The sequence below is a fragment of the Eptatretus burgeri genome, chromosome 1 (assembly GCF_056783735.1).
Source record: "Eptatretus burgeri isolate ZD-2024b chromosome 1, Ebu_testis_v1, whole genome shotgun sequence".
NCBI lineage: Eukaryota > Metazoa > Chordata > Myxini > Myxiniformes > Myxinidae > Eptatretus > Eptatretus burgeri.
Genome location: NC_140961.1, coordinates 54198963 through 54218826, shown reverse-complemented (window position 1 = coordinate 54218826; position 19864 = coordinate 54198963). Strand labels below are relative to the sequence as shown.

The 19864-nt window shown below is 45.0% G+C and overlaps 1 protein-coding gene across 3 annotated transcripts in view; it reads left to right on the top strand.

Moving 5' to 3' along the window:
• The window catches only part of DMC1 (DNA meiotic recombinase 1), a 39864-nt gene that overhangs the window by 5018 nt on the left and 14982 nt on the right, over nucleotides 1-19864 (top strand). For 2 of the 3 annotated variants that reach the window (XM_085884559.1, XM_085884540.1), the window contains exons 2-5: nucleotides 9911-9956; nucleotides 11524-11621; nucleotides 12067-12111; nucleotides 12262-12408. In XM_085884559.1, coding sequence (XP_085740685.1) covers nucleotides 11571-11621; nucleotides 12067-12111; nucleotides 12262-12408 — 243 coding nt within the window. In that variant the 5' untranslated portion in view covers nucleotides 9911-9956; nucleotides 11524-11570. Of the gene's footprint in view, nucleotides 1-9910; nucleotides 9957-11510; nucleotides 11622-12066; nucleotides 12112-12261; nucleotides 12409-19864 lie in introns of all 3 variants that reach the window. The other variant, XM_085884550.1, reaches the window with a different exon arrangement.

Genomic DNA, 19864 nt, shown 5'->3' with positions numbered 1-19864 from the left:
TCGAGTAGTTTGGTCCATGGACGTGTAGGAGATATTGTTATGGATTTGGCAGCCATTTGCACACAGACAGCAGTCCCCGCAGTAGTTATTTCGATAAGTATGTGTTTATACTTGGAATCCCTCCTTCTGTCTAATGGGAATTTCATGTGTGTGCTGCGAGTTATTTTATAATTAGAATTTGTACATCAACAACAACAACAGCGGACCCTCGCTCCACCGTCGCCATTACGCATGTGGCCTTAGGTGAGGAAGTAGGCGGAGCTACAATCGCCTCAGCTCCTACTCCGCCGCATAAAGCTGGGAGTTGCCCCGCCTACCGTGGGCTTGTCCAATGAGGGACGGCCAGTGAATCGCGCGATGCCCCCGACCAATAAGAACAGGGGGAGGGATAAGAAAAGAACCAACCGAACAGGGGGAGGGATAAGAAAGGTCGCGAGCTGCTCGTGAGAGAGAGAAGTTGGTTGGTTGGTTCCTACTGGTTGAGTTTGTGGCTCCTGGTCAATGATCGTGCTGGTCGGAGTTGGCGCTCGTCCTGGTTGGTGCTCGGGTCACTGATTGGCGTTCGCAGCTGGCCAAGTCGCTCCTTGGATTCTGGAGGCGTGGGTTCAAGTCCCACCGAGGTGGGTTGTGTGGGAGCGAGCGAGCTGAGGATCCCATTTCCTTCCACGGAATCCGAGCTCCACAAGCGCGGGTCGGTGAAGACCGCAGAGGCGGAGAGGTACCAACCAGACCTTGACCCTCTGCTCGCCTTCCCTCTCGAGCCGAATAAAGACCATTGAGGTCCATTTATTTTGGGGTGTGTGTGTCTGAGTGGGCCCTGTCTTTAAGTAGAAATTGCTTAAGTGTTTTCTTTTCATTGTACATTGCATTGCTTATTCAGTTGTAACTCTGCTCTGTGTCTCCCTTCCCGATTATTGCCCCATTATAAATAAACCCCCAATTGTTACATGTTCCAGTTCGTTGCCCATGTTTTCTTCCATTGACCCAGCATGGTGCGGGCTTGAGAAATAGTGAGGCCATCGGTGCCGTAAGTTGTCATTGGGTTTGACGGACTTTGGTAATTCTGCTTGGTTACACCGGACCGAGGTCGCTAGAGCGACCCGGTTCGACAGAGTCCGTTGAGGGTGTGACTTCCCCGGTAATTTGACGACGTGGGTACTTAGGTATATTGAAATTTGGCTATTGACCCAACCCCACGCCGTCAGAGAATTGGCGATCACAGTCCTTAAATGACCCATGACCTTCGGAGTTCTCAGAGGGTCGCGACCTAAATTCTGGGTGTTCGGTGGGAGACGGCTCTACTGCTCCACCTAGTGGTCGTTCCTCGCCACCGACCCCCCCCCCCCCGCCCCAGCCCACAACAATATCTCTGTAATTAAGTAGTGACACTGTGAGCTTCAGTGTTACGTGTCACCACGGGGGGGGGGGGGTGGTGCGGTGTTTGATAGGGAGTAAGAATAATCCCCCCAGTATGTGATTGCCCCCCTTTAACCTATTCCTACATTTTTAGGTCATCTCTTCGAGCATGACCTCATAATATGGGTGTTGATGTCCTTCGATCCGTCCGTCCGTCCGTTCACAATGAAGTTGCTGCGGGAGATCTGGTCATTAGTGATCCTGATGGAGGTCGATGAGACGTACACGACGGTATGACATTCAAGGTCACGAGGCCTTTGAAGTTGCGAAAATGACGATTTTCAAATTCTATCTCCTCCGCCATTTCTCAAGCGATCTTGAATTTGATTGTAGCATATGACTCTATGGGACAATATCTAAATTTGTTCGGGCCGGATTTTCGATATTCGCTTTCGTTTTCGTGTCACGTGACTTCAAGGTTGACAAAAAAATGCGAAAATGACGATTTTCAAAATCTATCTCCTCCTACATTTCTCAAGAGATCTTGAATTTGATTGTGGCATATGAATGTATGGGACAATATCTAAATTTGGTCGGCATGGATTTTCGAATTTCGCTTTCGCGTCACGTGACTTCAAAGTTTGCAAAAACTGCCCTACCTTCAGGAGGCTATATATTCTCTACTGGGCATGGTAAAAGTTAGTGAATGGTGTCATTGCATAGCAGCTGACCTTGTCTTTCATGTCCATTCGAAAGAATACCGATATCTTCGAATACGTACACGTCATGTGACTTTGAATTTTGCGAAAACTGCTTCATGTAGTTGCAAAATGACGATTTTGAAAATCTATCTCTTCCTACATTTCTTAAGTTATCTTTAATTTGATTGTGGCATATGAATCTATGGGACAATATCTAAATTTGGTCGGGCCGGATTTTCGATATTCGCTTTCGTTTTCGTGTCACGTGACTTCAAATTTGGCCAAAAATCCCTCCTGACCCGAGAACACTACACCCTAGTAACAGGAACTCATGCTTGTTTCTCGCAGAGATGACCGTCACTCCCGCACGGGTGTATTTTTGCATTTACAAGCGAGCCAAATGTACCGAGCAGGCAAAAGCCCCACCTTCCCGTGTTTCATGCAAGCAGGACATGCCGCATAGGCGGAGGATTGATGGGTGTGACATGAGACGCAGGAAGGGGAAGAGGGCGTGGGCGGCATCAGACCAAATTGGACCTTCAGAGGCTAGAGAGTGCTCACACGAGGTCAGTGCGGAGTGAAGGACGCACGCGGTCGAGAGAGAATGCAGCGAGGAGACTGCCTGTAAGAACAGGGCTTTATGGCTGGCTTTCCTTCGAAGCATCAAGAAGACTGCATGATTCTTGTATTCGTGTTGAGGTGATTTGGCTCGCGTGGTGAAGCAAGATGCTGGCCTTTAGCTCTTTGTTGGATCCGTCCTCGTGTATGTCAAATACCGGGTTGGTGAGGACGATCGACGCACGAAGCAGTTGTACGGGGTCTCTGAGCCTTGGTGTTGAATACTGCTCACAAATTGCCTGACAAACGTTTCTGCTGCGAGGAAGCGACTTGGCGCCATTTTCCACGCGTCCTCATGTGCAAGTAGATGCGCTTCGATTCCAAGTTCCACAAAGACCATCTCTGGGCCAAGCTCAGTACAAGAATAAAGTAGGGGTTTTCTTTTGTTTCCCTTTGTATTTAAGTCTGTGTATAGAGGTGCCTCGACTTAGTGTTTAATTCACTTCATGGATTTATATTTATTATCCCGCCCCCCGGAGGGAGGGAGTGGGATATTGTAATCGTCCGGTTTGTTACTTACGAAATCTTTAGATTTCGTAAGTATATTGATGACTTCCGTCCTCTGTTTGTGTGTTTGTTACTTACGAAATCTAAAGATTTTGTAAGTATATTGATGACTTCCGTTTCTGTTTGTTACTTACGAAATCTAAAGATTTCGTAAGTATATTGATGCCTTGCGTTTCTGTTTGTTTGTTTATTTGTAGGCACGATAACTTGAGAACGGAAGAAGCTACCAATGTCAAATTACACCACGTGATTCAGGAGGTTGATGGCTAGTGCTGATTAGATTTTGGTCAAAATCGGTCGAAGGTCAAGGTCACAGTGAGGTCAAACATCCAAAAAATGATAACTTGAGAACGGAAGAAGCTACCAATGTCAAATTACACCACGTGATTCAGGAGGGTGGTGGCTAGCGCTGATTAGATTTTGGTCAAAATCGGTCAAAGGTCAAGGTCACAGTGAGGTCAAACATCCAAAACATTCGATTTTTGACGGTTTGGTGCAGAATCATCGTAGAAACTTCTGGTTTGCGTCGCTACCTTCTCAAGAGACAGCTTTTATTAGACAAGGTCAGAGGTCAAGTTGACGATTTCGTAAGTACCAGTCTATGACTGCTTGTTTGTTTGTTTGTTTGTAGGCACGATAACTCGAGAACGGAAGAAGCTACCAATGTCAAATTACACCACGTGATTCAGGAGGGTGATGGCTAGTGCTGATTAGATTTTAGTCAAAATCGGTCAAAGGTCAAGGTCAAGGTGAGGTCAAATATTCGATTTTTTGATGGTTTGGTACAGATAACTCGAGAACGGACGAAGCTACCAATGTCAAATTACACCACATGATTCAGGAGGCTGATGGCTAGTGCTGATTAGATTTTGGTCAAAATCGGTCACAGTGAGGTCAAACATCCAAAAAATAATAACTCGAGAATGGAAGAAGCTTCCAATGTCAAATTACACCACGTGATTCAGGAGGGTGGTGGCTAGCGCTGATTAGATTTTGGTCAAAATCGGTCAAAGGTCAAGGTCACAGTGAGGTCAAACATCCAAAACATTCGATTTTTGATGGTTTGGTGCAGAATCATCGTAGAAACTTCTGGTTTGCGTCACTACCTTCTCAAGAGACAGCTTTTATTAGACAAGGTCAGAGGTCAAGTTGACTATTTCGTAAGTACCAGTCTATGACTGCTTGTTTGTTTGTTTATTTGTTGGCACGATAACTCGAGAACGGAAGATACTCCCAATGTCAAATTACACCACGTGATTCAGGAGGGTGATGGCTAGTGCTGATTAGATTTTGGTCAAAATCGGTCAAAGGTCAAGGTCACAGTGAGGTCAAACATAATTCCGTAAATTCACGTGGAGAAATGGAGTATTTTTGCTTCGCTCGACTTTACGAGTTCATTTTAACTTCGATTTTAATTTTGTCTTCGGTTTTTGCGATCGCTTCGGACGCTTAAAACTCGGTTGTCGAAATTCTGGTAAAAATCGGATTTTTTGGAGACGTTTTAAGATTGTATAAAAATATTTCACTCGACGCGTCACGGCTCGTCCCATGATGCAGTGCGCTCGAGCAGACGCGTCGTTGAGTTACGTTAAGGTATAATTGCGTGGAGAAATGGAGATTTTTGCTTCGGTCGACGTTACGATTTTTGATGGTTTAATACAGAATCAGCGTAGAAACTTCTGGTTTACGTCCCTACCTTCTCGAGAGACAGCTTTTATTAGACAAGGTCACAGGTCAAGTTGACGATTTCGTTAGTACCAGTCTATGACTGCTTGTTACTTCCGAAATCTAAAGATTTCGTAAGTATATAGATGCCTTCCGTTTCTGTTTGTTTGTTTGTTTGTTTGTAGGCACGATAACTCGAGAACGGAAGAAGCTACCAATGTCAAATTACACCACGTGATTCAGGAGGGTGATGGCTAGTGCTGATTAGATTTTGGTCAAAATCGGTCAAAGGTCAAGGTCACGGTGAGGTCAAATATTCGATTTTTGATGGTTTGGTGCAGATAACTCGAGAAAGGAAGAAGCTACCAATATCAAATTACACCACGTGATTCAGGAGGCTGATGGTGAGTGCTGATTAGATTTTGGTCAAAATCGGTCAAAGCTCAAGGTCACAGTGAGGTCAAACATCCAAAACATTCGATTTTTGACGGTTTGGTGCAGAATCATCGTAGAAACTTCTGGTTTGCGTCGCTACCTTCTCAAGAGACAGCTTTTATTAGACAAGGTCAGAGGTCAAGTTGACGATTTCGTAAGTACCAGTCGATGACTGCTTGTTTGTTTGTTTGTTTGTAGGCACGATAACTCGAGAACGGAAGAAGCTACCAATGTCAAATTACACCACGTGATTCAGGAGGGTGATGGCTAGTGCTGATTAGATTTTAGTCAAAATCGGTCAAAGGTCAAGGTCAAGGTGAGGTCAAATATTCGATTTTTTGATGGTTTGGTACAGATAACTCGAGAACGGACGAAGCTACCAATGTCAAATTACACCACATGATTCAGGAGGCTGATGGCTAGTGCTGATTAGATTTTGGTCAAAATCGGTCACAGTGAGGTCAAACATCCAAAAAATAATAACTCGAGAATGGAAGAAGCTTCCAATGTCAAATTACACCACGTGATTCAGGAGGGTGGTGGCTAGCGCTGATTAGATTTTGGTCAAAATCGGTCAAAGGTCAAGGTCACAGTGAGGTCAAACATCCAAAACATTCGATTTTTGATGGTTTGGTGCAGAATCATCGTAGAAACTTCTGGTTTGCGTCACTACCTTCTCAAGAGACAGCTTTTATTAGACAAGGTCAGAGGTCAAGTTGACTATTTCGTAAGTACCAGTCTATGACTGCTTGTTTGTTTGTTTATTTGTTGGCACGATAACTCGAGAACGGAAGATACTCCCAATGTCAAATTACACCACGTGATTCAGGAGGGTGATGGCTAGTGCTGATTAGATTTTGGTCAAAATCGGTCAAAGGTCAAGGTCACAGTGAGGTCAAACATAATTCCGTAAATTCACGTGGAGAAATGGAGTATTTTTGCTTCGCTCGACTTTACGAGTTCATTTTAACTTCGATTTTAATTTTGTCTTCGGTTTTTGCGATCGCTTCGGACGCTTAAAACTCGGTTGTCGAAATTCTGGTAAAAATCGGATTTTTTGGAGACGTTTTAAGATTGTATAAAAAATATTTCACTCGACGCGTCACGGCTCGTCCCATGATGCAGTGCGCTCGAGCAGACGCGTCGTTGAGTTACGTTAAGGTATAATTGCGTGGAGAAATGGAGATTTTTGCTTCGGTCGACGTTACGATTTTTGATGGTTTAATACAGAATCAGCGTAGAAACTTCTGGTTTACGTCCCTACCTTCTCGAGAGACAGCTTTTATTAGACAAGGTCACAGGTCAAGTTGACGATTTCGTTAGTACCAGTCTATGACTGCTTGTTACTTCCGAAATCTAAAGATTTCGTAAGTATATAGATGCCTTCCGTTTCTGTTTGTTTGTTTGTTTGTTTGTAGGCACGATAACTCGAGAACGGAAGAAGCTACCAATGTCAAATTACACCACGTGATTCAGGAGGGTGATGGCTAGTGCTGATTAGATTTTGGTCAAAATCGGTCAAAGGTCAAGGTCACGGTGAGGTCAAATATTCGATTTTTGATGGTTTGGTGCAGATAACTCGAGAAAGGAAGAAGCTACCAATATCAAATTACACCACGTGATTCAGGAGGCTGATGGTGAGTGCTGATTAGATTTTGGTCAAAATCGGTCAAAGCTCAAGGTCACAGTGAGGTCAAACATCCAAAACATTCGATTTTTGATGGTTTGGTGCAGAATCATCGTAGAAACTTCTGGTTTGCGTCGCTACCTTCTCAAGAGACAGCTTTTATTAGACAAGGCCAGATGTCAAGTTGACGATTTCGTAAGTACCAGTCTATGACTGCTTGTTTGTTTGTTTGTTTGTTGGCACGATAACTCGAGAACGGAAGAAGCTACCAATGTCAAATTAAACCACGTGATTCAGGAGGGTGATGGTAAGTGCTGATTAGATTTTGGTCAAAATCGGTCAAAGGTCAAGGTCACAGTGAGGTCAAATATTCGATTTTTGATGGTTTGGTACAGATAACTCGAGAACGGAAGAAGCTACCAATGTCAAATTACACCACGTGATTCAGGAGGGTGGTGGCGAGCGCTGCTTAGATTTTGGTCAAAGGTCAAGGGCACAGTGAGGTCAAACATCCAAAACATTCGATTTTATGATGGTTTGGTACAGAATCATCTTAGAAACTTCTGGTTTGCCTCGCTACGTTCTCTCGAGACAGCTTTTATTGGACAAGGTCAGTGGTCAAGTTGACGATTTTGTAAGTACCAGTCTATGACTGCTTGTTTCTTTGTTTGTTTGTCGGTACGATAACTCGAGAACGGAAAAAGCTACCAATGTCAAATTACACCACGTGATTTAGGAGGGTGATGGCAAGTGCTGATTAGATTTTGGTCAAAATCGGTCAAAGGTCAAGGTCACAGTGAGGTCAAACATCCAAAACATTCGATTTTTGATGGTTTGGTACAGAATCATCGTAGAAACGGTTAAGTATGCTTAATACTCGGTTGTCGAAATTCTGGTAAAACTCGGATGTTTTATGAGATTTATGTCGGGTGTCGTGTCTGAGGCTTAACTGAAGATTATGCGAATGAGGGGGATTGTAACACACGGCATTATGCGCTCGTTTTAAAGTCAATTTCAATCCTGTCTTCAATTTTGGTAACGGTTAAGTATGCTTAACACTCGGTTGTCCAAATTCTGATAAAAATCGAATGTTTTATGAGAGGTTTGGTACAGAATCATCGTGGAAACTTCTGGTTTGCGTCGCTACCTTCTCTGGAGACAGCTTTTATTTGACAAGGTCAGAGGTCAAGTTGAAGATTTCGTAAGTACCAGTCTATGACTGCTTGTTTGTTTGTCTGTCTGTCTGTTAGCAACTTTATGGCAAAACGGCTTTAGCAAACACTATCAAATTTAATCCACAGGTGGGCAATGAACGTTGGACGACCCCATTAACTTTTGGGTCCAATTGGATCAAAGGTCAAGGTCACGAAAAGATCAATATCGTTTTTCGCTCATAACTTCATCAAAAATGATCTGATTTACTTCAAACTAAGCTTATACTGAACCTTATTCTATTTGTCACTTATAATCCTACCCATTCCTAAAGTGAAAAATGCATATTTGTGAAGATCGGTGGGGTTCGAAGTTTTGGGGGTCATGGTCATTGGTCAAAATTACAAATTTTCCATTAAAACTAAAACATGGTTACGAAAATTAAAATTTGATCCCCAAAATAACTTTATGCCTTAAATGGGCGGGATTTCTTTTGCCTGGCACCACTTGTTACATTTATTATTGTCCTCTGTAAATATCTGTATTTTCATTAAATGTGTTAATTTTAAGTGACCGTATCCGTGTATTTTTCGAGAGGTTCGGGTATAAAAACCCCCATTGTGCATCCATTTCTGTGCCCCTGTCGCACCGCCATTGCGCCCTTTTCCCCCGCACGCGCATTAATCTCCGAGAGTTTCGGCTGTCAGCCTCCAAGGGAGAAGTTCTACCGTCTGGGGCTGGCGGTGTTAACTGCCCGTCACCACAATTTGGGTCAGGGGATTAACCTTAGCCGCCAGCGCCGCAACATGTTAATTTTAGAGGATCGGCTCTGGTTTGTGTTTCCATGATTGTTCTGGGATCGGGATGTTGAAATGTTAACAGATGTTTATTTGTTTGTCTGTGTGCAGGATATCTAAAAAAGTTGTGGACGGATTCGGATGAAATTTTGTGGACAGGTTTGATGTGAGACAAGGATGAACTGATTAGATTTTGGTGAAGATCCGGATCCGGATCCGACTACTAGAATTTTTAAAGTGATTCTTCACCATTGTGAGATCGGGCCAAAACGATATATAGCACGATATCTCAAAAAGTTGTGGACTAATTCGGACGAAACTTGGTAGACATGTTGGGTGTGTGACTCGGAAGAATTGATTTAATTTTGGTGAAGATCTGAATCCGGATTCGAGATTTTTTTTTTTTTTAAGTGATTCTTCACCATTGAGAGGCGGCGCTAAAAACTATATTTAGCATGATATTTCAAAAAAAATATTTGGCCCGATATGTTCTATTTGATCAGGCATTGCGTGGTGGATTTATATGCTCTACTGAGTGCCCTTCTTGTTTCTTCTCTGTTTTTTTAGAAATACATATAGATGTTCTACCACTGATTTGCAAATGCTGTGGTACACACTTTATAGACGATTTAACATTCTAAATAGTCCGTACTTTGTAGAAATGTGTGGGTTGTTGCTGTCACCGACTTCCTGATATTCCACTGTTAACCACACCCTTTTTGCTTTTCGGTCTGATTGGACAAATGTCTCGTGGCCCCACCCCCATCAGCCTGATTGACAATCGTAGTCCCACCCTGTTTCTGTTCCATTCCTCTTTCTTTACAAAGGAATGCAGGTTTGTATACTTTTTGTGGAATCCTTCCTTTCAAGCCATTAAAATTACGGGAGCAAAAGATGTTGTACCAAGTAAAACTGTCAGATGGTCATTGCCATTGAGAGAGGCAGCTTGGAAATACACTGTTTGAAGATTATTATTATGATGAATGAGATTTGCCGATTTTAACAGATCTGGTTTTTTTTTTCTTTTCTTTTTGCTTTGCCATGGACTGGAGAACTGAATAGAAAATCCCGGCCAACACAATCAACTGAACAGACCAGGTAGGCTCTCATATGTAGCCGAAGTGATTATTATTATTATTATTATTATTTTTTTTTTCGAAAAGATACTCCAACTTTAGGCACTCTGATACTATTTAATACTACAGTTACGTACAACAGGAGGTGCTACACCCCAGAGCATGCTGTCCTTTGTCTGGGACGTAAATTCGACCGTCACACTTCCATTTGTATTGCGAGTGTGGATGTCTTGCTTGGGGTTGGTTGCAAGTACTTAACAAGACCTGCAGTTGATGTGGCTTGTGTTGTGTTCACTCCCTTTTTGTAGTGATCACATTTCTTTAAAGCTGATGTGGAGTTTGTAATGAAGCTTGCACACATAAATCGCATGGAGGACAGATTTTAATAGATGTCAGTGTACTTTTACTTGCATTAAACAATGCACCCAGATGCTGATGGGAATGCTGAACAGATTTATTTTCAGACCATCCAAGTAAGGTGACTTTGAACACTTTTTTTTTTTCTTTTTTCTTCTTCTTCTTCTTCGTTCATATGCAGCACATGGCTGCAGAGTAATCATTGGCTGAGAGCGTGGTTCTGCCGCTGATGCAATGCCGTCTGGGGATGAGGGCAGGAATTTGCAATTTGTCCATGGTGCCGTCGATAACTCACCTACTCTTCGCGAAGGACACCGTTCAATCTTCACCGTTCACCAACTAATGCTGGTAGATGGGACACCCAGGTTAAAGTCCAACCAAAGAATGGCACATACATTGACTCCTCACCCTGCCTGTGAAACAAGAGCCATGATGAAGGGGATGACGGTTTATAGCTGGGTCAAGAATTGAACCCAGACTAGCTCAGAGGCCAGTGTGCGTACCTCAAGGCCATCCTAACACCCACTTGATACCATGCCTTTGAATACCGCAGATTTGAGGTCACAGTTCACTGTTGAACTTGTGTTTCCTTTGAGTCCGACTAAATCTGATCATAACTTGAACATTTGTAATCATGACTATAGACCGGGTTGCAAGTGTTTTGAGTTGAGACAGTTAAAAGTCTCCCCGTATGACACAGTACAGTACACTCAAGAACGAAGAAATTGACAATTTTAATCAATATTATAAGAGATGTCCGTCTGTGTCGCCATTTTTTCAGAGATGGCCAAACGGATCTTTGTCCTACTTCCAGAGAGGTTAATCATTGAGTGTCAGGGAATGGTTTGGGCAAAAAAGATTTTTTTGAACATTTTTGAAGAAAAAGTTGGAATTTTTTTTAAGCACTCTAAAATGCCAAAACCTTTGTAGGTATGTGAAAGGTAATTGTAAACGATCCCTGACCCCATTCTGTTGTGGGTGTAGGAAAGCATTTTAAGCTCCCACATAAAATACAAAAAAAAAAACATTCGTTTTCTTTAAAATGCCTACAGGATTAAAATAGCATCGGGCAATGCTGGGTACCACAGCTCGTCAACGAAAAGGCTTTGAGAGTTTGTTTTAATTAATGACCTTTGTGTTATTGAAGATTTTATTTGCTGTCAAGCTTTTCCTATCTTCCTAAACTCAAGGAAGATAACATTGAATCCTCTTATTCCAGTTTCTCCTTGCAGCTTTGTCTGATTGGCAACTGTGATCTTGGATTGCAAAAGGAGCAAAGATGTTGGGACAGCAAATGCAGGAGGAGAATGAAGATCAACAGTCTGATGAGGTTTGCCGACCAGAAACAAATGACCAAAGTGCAATGTAAAACAAGATTGAGCATTTGACAATGCAGAGCACCACAAGTATATCAATTAAAGTAAAAAGTAATGATCGATATTAAAGTAGATCTGAATGCAGACACACCGACCAATTACAATAGCCTCTCCCATCCCTTTGGGAATGGGCATGCCTAGCACAGTATGTAACAATGCAGCACCTCGCTGGGCGTTACAGTAGATTTGAGAACAAGTGCACACTAAACTGTGTCGCTGGGGTACATAGATTACGTTCAATCTGAGAATGACTGAATGTTCTCTATTGAAGTATATCTGCATGCAGGGACACACACATACACACCGATTAAAATAACCTCTTCCATCCTTTAAGTAACAGGTGAGGTCAACCAGTAACTTTGCAAGTTGGTATGTTTATTGTTCATGTTTCCTCTTCAGGACTCCTTCTTCCAAGACGCAGAATTGCTGCAGAAATTTGGAATTGTAAGCAAAGTAGTTCTCAAATTTATCAGCTTTCTTACCATTGACTTATTGTACTTTAATATGATATCTTAATAATTCAACAATTAATTCCAAATGCAAGTGATATCATAATCCTTGCAATTGTAATTTTATTGTATTCCTCTTTCTCAGAACGTGGCTGATATAAAGAAGCTGAAGTCAGTCGGAATCTGCACAGTTAAAGGCATTCAGATGTCAACAAAAAAAGCTTTGTGCAACATTAAAGGCATCTCTGAAGCAAAAGTAGACAAGATTAAGGAAGCAGTGAGCAAGATAATTGTGAGTGTCTCCAGACCACATCTGTTTATATTGTCGCGATCCCAGAGTCGCGGGGGAACCACGAGGGAGGGGCTGTCCCTGGTTCCTCTCCGGATTCACCGGGAAACACAGGCTGTCACACACGAATAACTTCGTGTCACAGCGGGTCGCTAATTGACCGCGAACGCCAATAATTTGACCACGTGACCCAGGCTCCTCCGTCTGACAACCGTTTACCGAGGAACACGTGATCGTCTTATCGGGGAATCACGCACTCGATGCGTACTTGCATTACTAAAGTTACTTACCATATCAGGTGTAGACGAGCGGAGCTGCCAAGTACGCACCGACTATTTAAGCATATTTTGGGGAATAATGTCCTGGCTAGGCTAGGGTGCGGGCCATGCTAGACCAATGGAGAAAAGGACAAAAATGAGTTGGGTACATTTCTAAAAGGCACATTTATTTAAACAAGAGTGAGGAAAATTATGTGGCACAGTACAGGATTTATTGCAAATGTACAGCAGGGGAAAGCAAGGAATTTGTGGGGTGTGGAAAAAGGCATACAACATTTACAACAGAAGAAGACAGTGTAGAGTTACCCCGAATATTCTTATACAGTCTTAACTTAAGCTACGACAGGTGCCATCACACACACAAACCCAAGGAAAATTAGAGATAGCCCAGAGAGATAGAAGCAGTTGAGGATTAGCAACCTCTTGATACCTGGCATGGTCAACAGACCTGCACAACCCAAAACGCTTAGGAAAGGGGAGGAGGGAGAAATACTGAGTGTGTCTGTGTCTATGGTGTGGGAGTGCTCGGTGTGATTGTTATTCAGCATGTTATGCAGCGTGGTGTAAGAGGAAGGTGTGAGATGCGAGTCAGCAAGGTTCGCTCTGCAAAGAACATTCTTGGTTGGGCTCGCCCATGTTGATTGCCCTTTTGCGTCCACAGTAGACGAGAGATAGATGGTAGAGAAAAGTTGCATAACAGAAAAGACCCGATTGTAATAGTGTGAGAATCTGGACTTGTAAGTGTTGCTGCGGGATGCAACCGAACTGAGTGTCGATAGAATGAGAAGAGCCCCCAGCTCACAGCAGTAACACGTGATCCCACATTTGATTACGCTGACTTACGGCACCCCTCGCTTAGCGCCGATGCTTGTCCTTGCACCGCCTGTTTCCCCGGCGAGGTCCGCTGTCTGACGTAGCCTCTTGTCTGGCGAGTTCTCCGTCTTGGCGATTCTCGCGAGATCTGATTCTACTGAGCTGTGTTTGCTCTTTTTATCAGCCTTGGGTGAGAGGAGGAGCCAAAAATCGGATCCAACAAGGCTCTTGGTGAATTCAAGCTTCATCATTGGTCCAAAGCAGTCGTAGCCCCGCCAGGCCCCGAACGCGAAAAATGGCTTTCACTCGCCGACCTGGTCATGCAAAGGAGCTCCAACTTTAACATGGGGCCATGGTTTTTGGAGGCACTCTGGCCCTGAATGGGCACTGGCCTCCATTCAAACGTGGGATTTTAGGGAAATATCTGCGCTACCTGTATGTCCTCAAACAAGTTCCAGCACACTTTCGCGCTTTAAGTCGTGCTCTGTAATATCCCGACCTTTGTCTCCTGAGCGTCCCTCAATGTTGTGGTGAAGGTTTGACGAAAATGTGGCAGTTGCGGCAGTTGTAGAGAAGTATGAGTACATTGTGGTGTTTGTAATGAAGAGATTGTAAGGTGGCGTTGTGGTGGAAATTGCTTGTAACGATGTTGTCCCGGCGGGGAGGGAGAGGTTTGCCCCTCATGGTCGCATTTGTCATTAGAATGTAAACGCAAGTTGTTGCAGGTATTTTTGGTAGTCGTATGAAGTGGTTGTGGTGAGCATGGTACATTATGGTGAGCAGAATGAAGGTCTGAGGTGAGACGGAAGTTGAGAATTGGCGCGCATATGCAAATGAGGCGCTCGTTGTGTGCTTTGCTTGGTTCCTTTCATTGTTGTTGATTTGCGTAAGTGCTTGCGTGTTTCGTGTGTGTGAGAGAAAAGAGTGGAAGAAGAAGTGCAGAGGTTTAAAATTAAGGACCTCACTAAAAGAACCCAATGCAATGCATCTTTCCCATTTACCCACGAGACATTTAGAAAGGGCTAACTAATACACATGCTATTGAAATTACTACGTTGGGATCTCTGTATGTTGTGTGCCATTGCCTCGGAAGTACCGTAAAATTCGGCCCATTGAGCGCATCGTTATATAAGCCGCATCCCCTAAATTAAAAAAAAAATCTGGAATTTAAACACACACAAGCCGCACTGGTTTATAAGCCGCAAATGTTGCACAAAAAAAACCAAGCGCAAAAACGTCCGAAAATTAGCCACAAAAAGTGAGAAACTCGACAGCCACAGAAACTTGTCAGACGCGTGCAAAGCACAAATTCAATCACAAAGTCAGTAACAAAGCAACACAAAAATACAGCTACACCAAAGATACACAATAATACACACAATCAAAAAATACCGGTAGTCACATTTATTCGTCGTCATCATCATTTCTACTGAAGCCACTGAAAGCTTCGTCTTCAGTGTCGGAGTTGAACAACAGAAGCACAGCTTCTACTGCTATGGCTGCATCGCTGACCCCGGCCTCTTTTTCACTGTCGGATGAATCCGAGTCTTGCTGGCTGGAGCTGGTGGCTTCTCTGTCGTCTGCTACATACAAGAGTTCCGCTTTTCAAAAGTTGTTGACGATCGTAGATTGTTTTACTTTTCCCCACGTTGTCAAAATCCATTGACAGACCTCCGCGAAGCTTGCTCGTCGCATACGTCCAGTTTTGGTGAAAGATTTTTCGCCACTGGTCATCCATGTTTTCCATTCGACACGCAGTGCTACTTTGAAAGCACGATTAACACTGATATCAAGAGATTGAAGATATTTGGTCGTGCCACCTGGGATTACTGCTGGGATGGAGTTAGTCGATCTGATTGCTTCTTTTACAGTATCAGTAATGTGGGCCTTCATGCTGTCCAAAACCAACATGGCCTTGTTTCGGTGGATGAACCCCCCCCCCCCCCCCCCGCTTGCCGTAGCACTCAGTGAGCCACGTCTTCATTAGCGTTTCATTCATCCACCCTTTCTTGTTCACTTTAATAATGATCCCTTTTGGAAACTTCTCCTTTGGCAACGTAACGCGTTTAAATATGACCTAGTTAGAGAGCTGGCTGAGCTTCATTCTCAAATTTGTGCCCAAATGGTTTGTTGATCTCATTGGCCAGTGAAGACCATCCGATTTATAAAAAGTGATTTCTTAAGTGCGGCTTTCTTGGGGTTAAGGATTATTTGATCCTTAAAGTAGACCCTTCTAGCCCTTCCAATCTAAACATCTAGACCAAACTGCCCCTTTGGTATTTGGACACATAGTGCAAGATGTGTTTTAATTACATTTGTTAAGTTTTAATCCCTGGGGTTAACGGATAAGAAAGGGCTAATTAAGGGTTCATTGAGAATTCAATCTCAAATTGGCACCCAACACCCGTTCTGATCTCAAAAGATTGCTTCACCCACCCACTAACTAAATTCATCACTTAAGAACTATTTTTGTCTGGGGTTTACGGATAAGAAGGATCTTAAGGGCGCAAGGGTCTTCCAATAGCATCTGGAATACAAATTACAACCACATTCCGAAAGCCTGGTTCCATTGCGTTGTCTTCATCGACAACCGTTTAATGAACGTAGAATATGCTCCTGAGGCGTAGATATAAATTAGGAAATGGATGACAAAATATAAATTTGTGGAACAGGGTTAAAATTTTTCACTTTTTCAAGATCAACTTCTACCTGTACAGGTAGCATTTTCCAGGCCGACCTTGACAATGAGATGATTCGCAAACTGAGAAATTCTCTACTCATCCGGTATATGCTTAAAATTTATATGAACTTCACCGGTGTATCACCGTACAAATAAACAAATTAGATAAGACCAGAATAATCTCCACTTGTCTTTCGACACATCTCTGATGACCAGCGCCAACAGCTGAAGCGAGGCCCATGTATGGCATGGCACTCACTGAGCTGACTGATTTGTTTTTCGCCATGAACCGGCAAAACTACGCGTGATGGATGGCCAAATACTGTTTGGATCTCATGAATATAGAAATTACGCATCCAGGATTGACCAACATACTGAACGCTGGAGCGTTCTCGGTTAGAAGGACCAATAACGAGTTTGCACGCCTTCCAGTTGACCTCACATTAGAGCAGACAGTCAATGCAGATGCAGCATCGAGGATGACTGGATTCACATCGGCGACAAACAACTACACTGCACGCGTTCGTTGGAGTGTCAAGAAGGGCAGTCGTGCAGCAATTGCAAGTGAGACCTTAGCTATGGCCGGACTGGTACATCATAGCAACACTCAAATGGAACTCAGTCCAACGAGGATCTCAAGCGAATCACCTCAAGCATTGTCTCGTCGGTAAATCCATCCGCCATCGATACCGATGCGCCGCTAATCAATATCAGCACAGGGAAGAGTGTCCCCGTTGCCGTCAAGAATTCTCTGATCAGTGTACCACAGGAAGGTCGTGGGATGCATGAGAAATTCGTTCGCGAATGCCTTGATGATCCGACACACTTTGAGCGACCTATTACCCGCAACAAACTTTTGACATTCGCGAAACAGTGCGTAACCAACCGACGTGCCCCACAGAACTCAAAGGAGGCAGAACTGAAATGTACAAGCCAGTTACTCAGAAGACTAGCCTTCATCGCGGCGAAGACCTAAGTGGACCTCGAATTCCTCTTCACATTTCCACTCACACCTGTGCCGCTGTCTATGTGTAAGCGCGATGGTTCAATGGTGCACACAGCAAAGAGCGCCCTTTTCGACAAGCTGGAGAAAACGGTACCTGATTACGGCCATCCGACTGATGTGAAGGTACATCTGATAAATGGAAATTTTCTCCTTCACTGTCTACCACCAAACCTACCCCTGACTTACGGTGGTCTGTCACGGGGTATCCTCGTTGTGGCCTTATCCCACCAGTCAAAACGTATAGACATAGCGTTTGACACTTACGAGGAACCTTCTATTAAGGACTGCGAATGGGAAGGACGAGGAGCCGAAGAGCAACGTTACATTATCAGTGGCCCGGACCGAAGAACATTGAGAAAGCTCTGAAATCGAGTTCCTTCAAGAGAGGTCTACTAGAATTCATGATGGATGACTGGGCTGGGGAGCAGTATCGACACATTCTGGAAGGAAGAATCGTTTTCCTCGGTGTCAACGGTAAATGTGCCAAGTATTCTGTTGTGAATGGTGGAGTGCAGAAAGAATTAATTCAAGATCTGTTCTGTAATCACCCAGAGGCAGACATGAGATTGTGCTTCCATTTGACAGTGGCTGACCTTGATTGTCAAGATGGCGACATTGTAGTACGTGCCTCGGACACTGACATACTGGTGATTCTCCTTCACCATGTTCATCGATTTACATGTACAATTTGGATGGAAGTTGGAACGTCCGGCAAGGATAATCGACGCTACGTGAACGTTACTAATGGAGCAGCGCAAATCGGTCCGGGAACCAGTCATGGGTGGACCTTTCGGTCTCACCACGATCGTGCCAATCGGCCCCCGCGTGGGATAGGGTTGCTCGCCAAATTCGACCTACCTAAGTACCCACACGGAGGGTAGACCGGGCGATCGCACCTCGCCGCAGGTCGACTTTTTCCATGCGCATCACCAGCGCGGCAACTCACAGCTCGCGCACTTTGCAACTGCCCGTGACGTCATGCAGCTGCACGTGTACCTCGTCCCTCCTTGGACGGCACCATCCGGCAGGGATACCCCTCCTGCCGGATTCCAACCCCACGTGCAGCCATGACGTCACCGTGCGCATAAAAAAATACAAGCCCCACGTCTCGAGGGGTTCCCCACGCGAACACATGTGCTTTGCCCGTTGGAGCTTAACACACACGATCGCGTGGAGAACCCGTCCGGTCCAAATCCGTAATCCTGCCTAAACTTTGTCCGTCCGCGGGATCGGCAAATCCACCGCGTGCGTTTCCGGACCGGGACTTCACTCTCGCAAGCGAGCACGTGGGGGCCTCGTGCGTTGTACAGCACGGACCTCATGCTCACTGCTGGGTGAACCCGGCACGGTCCCCGAAACAACTACAGCTGCTACTCGGCTTTCTTTCTTCTGTCGCCCTCGTCGTCGCCATTCAACACACGCACACCTGCGTGTTACGACGCTCACACTCCATTCCATTACATTCACACCGGGAGACGCGGCTGCGTGCTCCCGCATGCCGACCGACATCTCCCTTCTATACCGCTCTCACACACACGGTCTCCCTTGCACTCGGCCGTTCACTCACCCGCGGTGCCTCACCCACACACGCAGGGGCACTCACCCGCGGTGCCTCACCCACACACGCGGGGGCACTCACCCGCGGTGCCTCACTCACACACGCGGGGGCACTCAACCGCGGTGTTTCATCCATACTCCGTGCCTCACTCACACACGCGGGGGCACTCACCCGCGGTGCCTCATCCACACTGGCCGTTTCATCCACACACACGACCTCTTCCACACACGGTGCCTCATCCACACACAGAGACGCACTCACACCTTGCACCACACACACAGGGACAACCACACTGGGGATTTGTGTTCCCACAAGGGTCTCCGGGGCCTCTATACCCCCCAAGCTCTCCGAGCACCTGTCCACAGCACTCGTCCCCTCAACCTCGCAAAGCACGACCGAACTCACCTGGTCGTGACTCGCCTCAAGGGGGAATACTCCCTCCCCTCTTTCCTGGAGGAGGCTATCCCGCTTCTCGCACCGGGCCTCCACCCAGTCCGCGAGCTCACCCCCATTGTCCTCCACGACCTCTGTGTGTGTGTGTGTGCGTCACTTACCCCGTCTTCATCGTGCAGTCTTCCCTCTAACGTTCCCATCTCCCGTGTCTCTGCCAACTCAGTCACCTCTTCACCCTTTACCTCCTTTGTCTCAACTATTATTATTTCCTTTGTCGTCACCTCGTGTCTCGTCTCACACGTCTTGGTCTCCCCATTTAATTTTTCCCTTTTGGTCATCGTCACGACCCTCGCCCAACACGCCCCCCGAATTATTTTGTTACCCGCCTCCACCGCGGGCCCGACAGCCGTTGCACCCCCTTCCAGTTCATTCGCTCCTACACGTGGAGTCGCCATTTTAAGCTCCCTGCTTACGGCCTTCATGCCCGCCTGCAGGCATCGGCCCGTGTTCTGCGTCTCACCCCGGAGCTTTTTCATTTCCTCCTTCATGTTTGCTTCCATTCCGTTTATTTGCTTGTTCATTCCTTTCATTTCGTTTTTCATTTCATTTGTATTTGTATCCATCTTTTCGTTCATGTTCGCATTTATCTTTTGTGCATTCGCATCCATCTTTTCGTTCATGCCTTTCATTTTGTTATTCATATCCGCATTCATTTGTGCCAGCATGGTGAA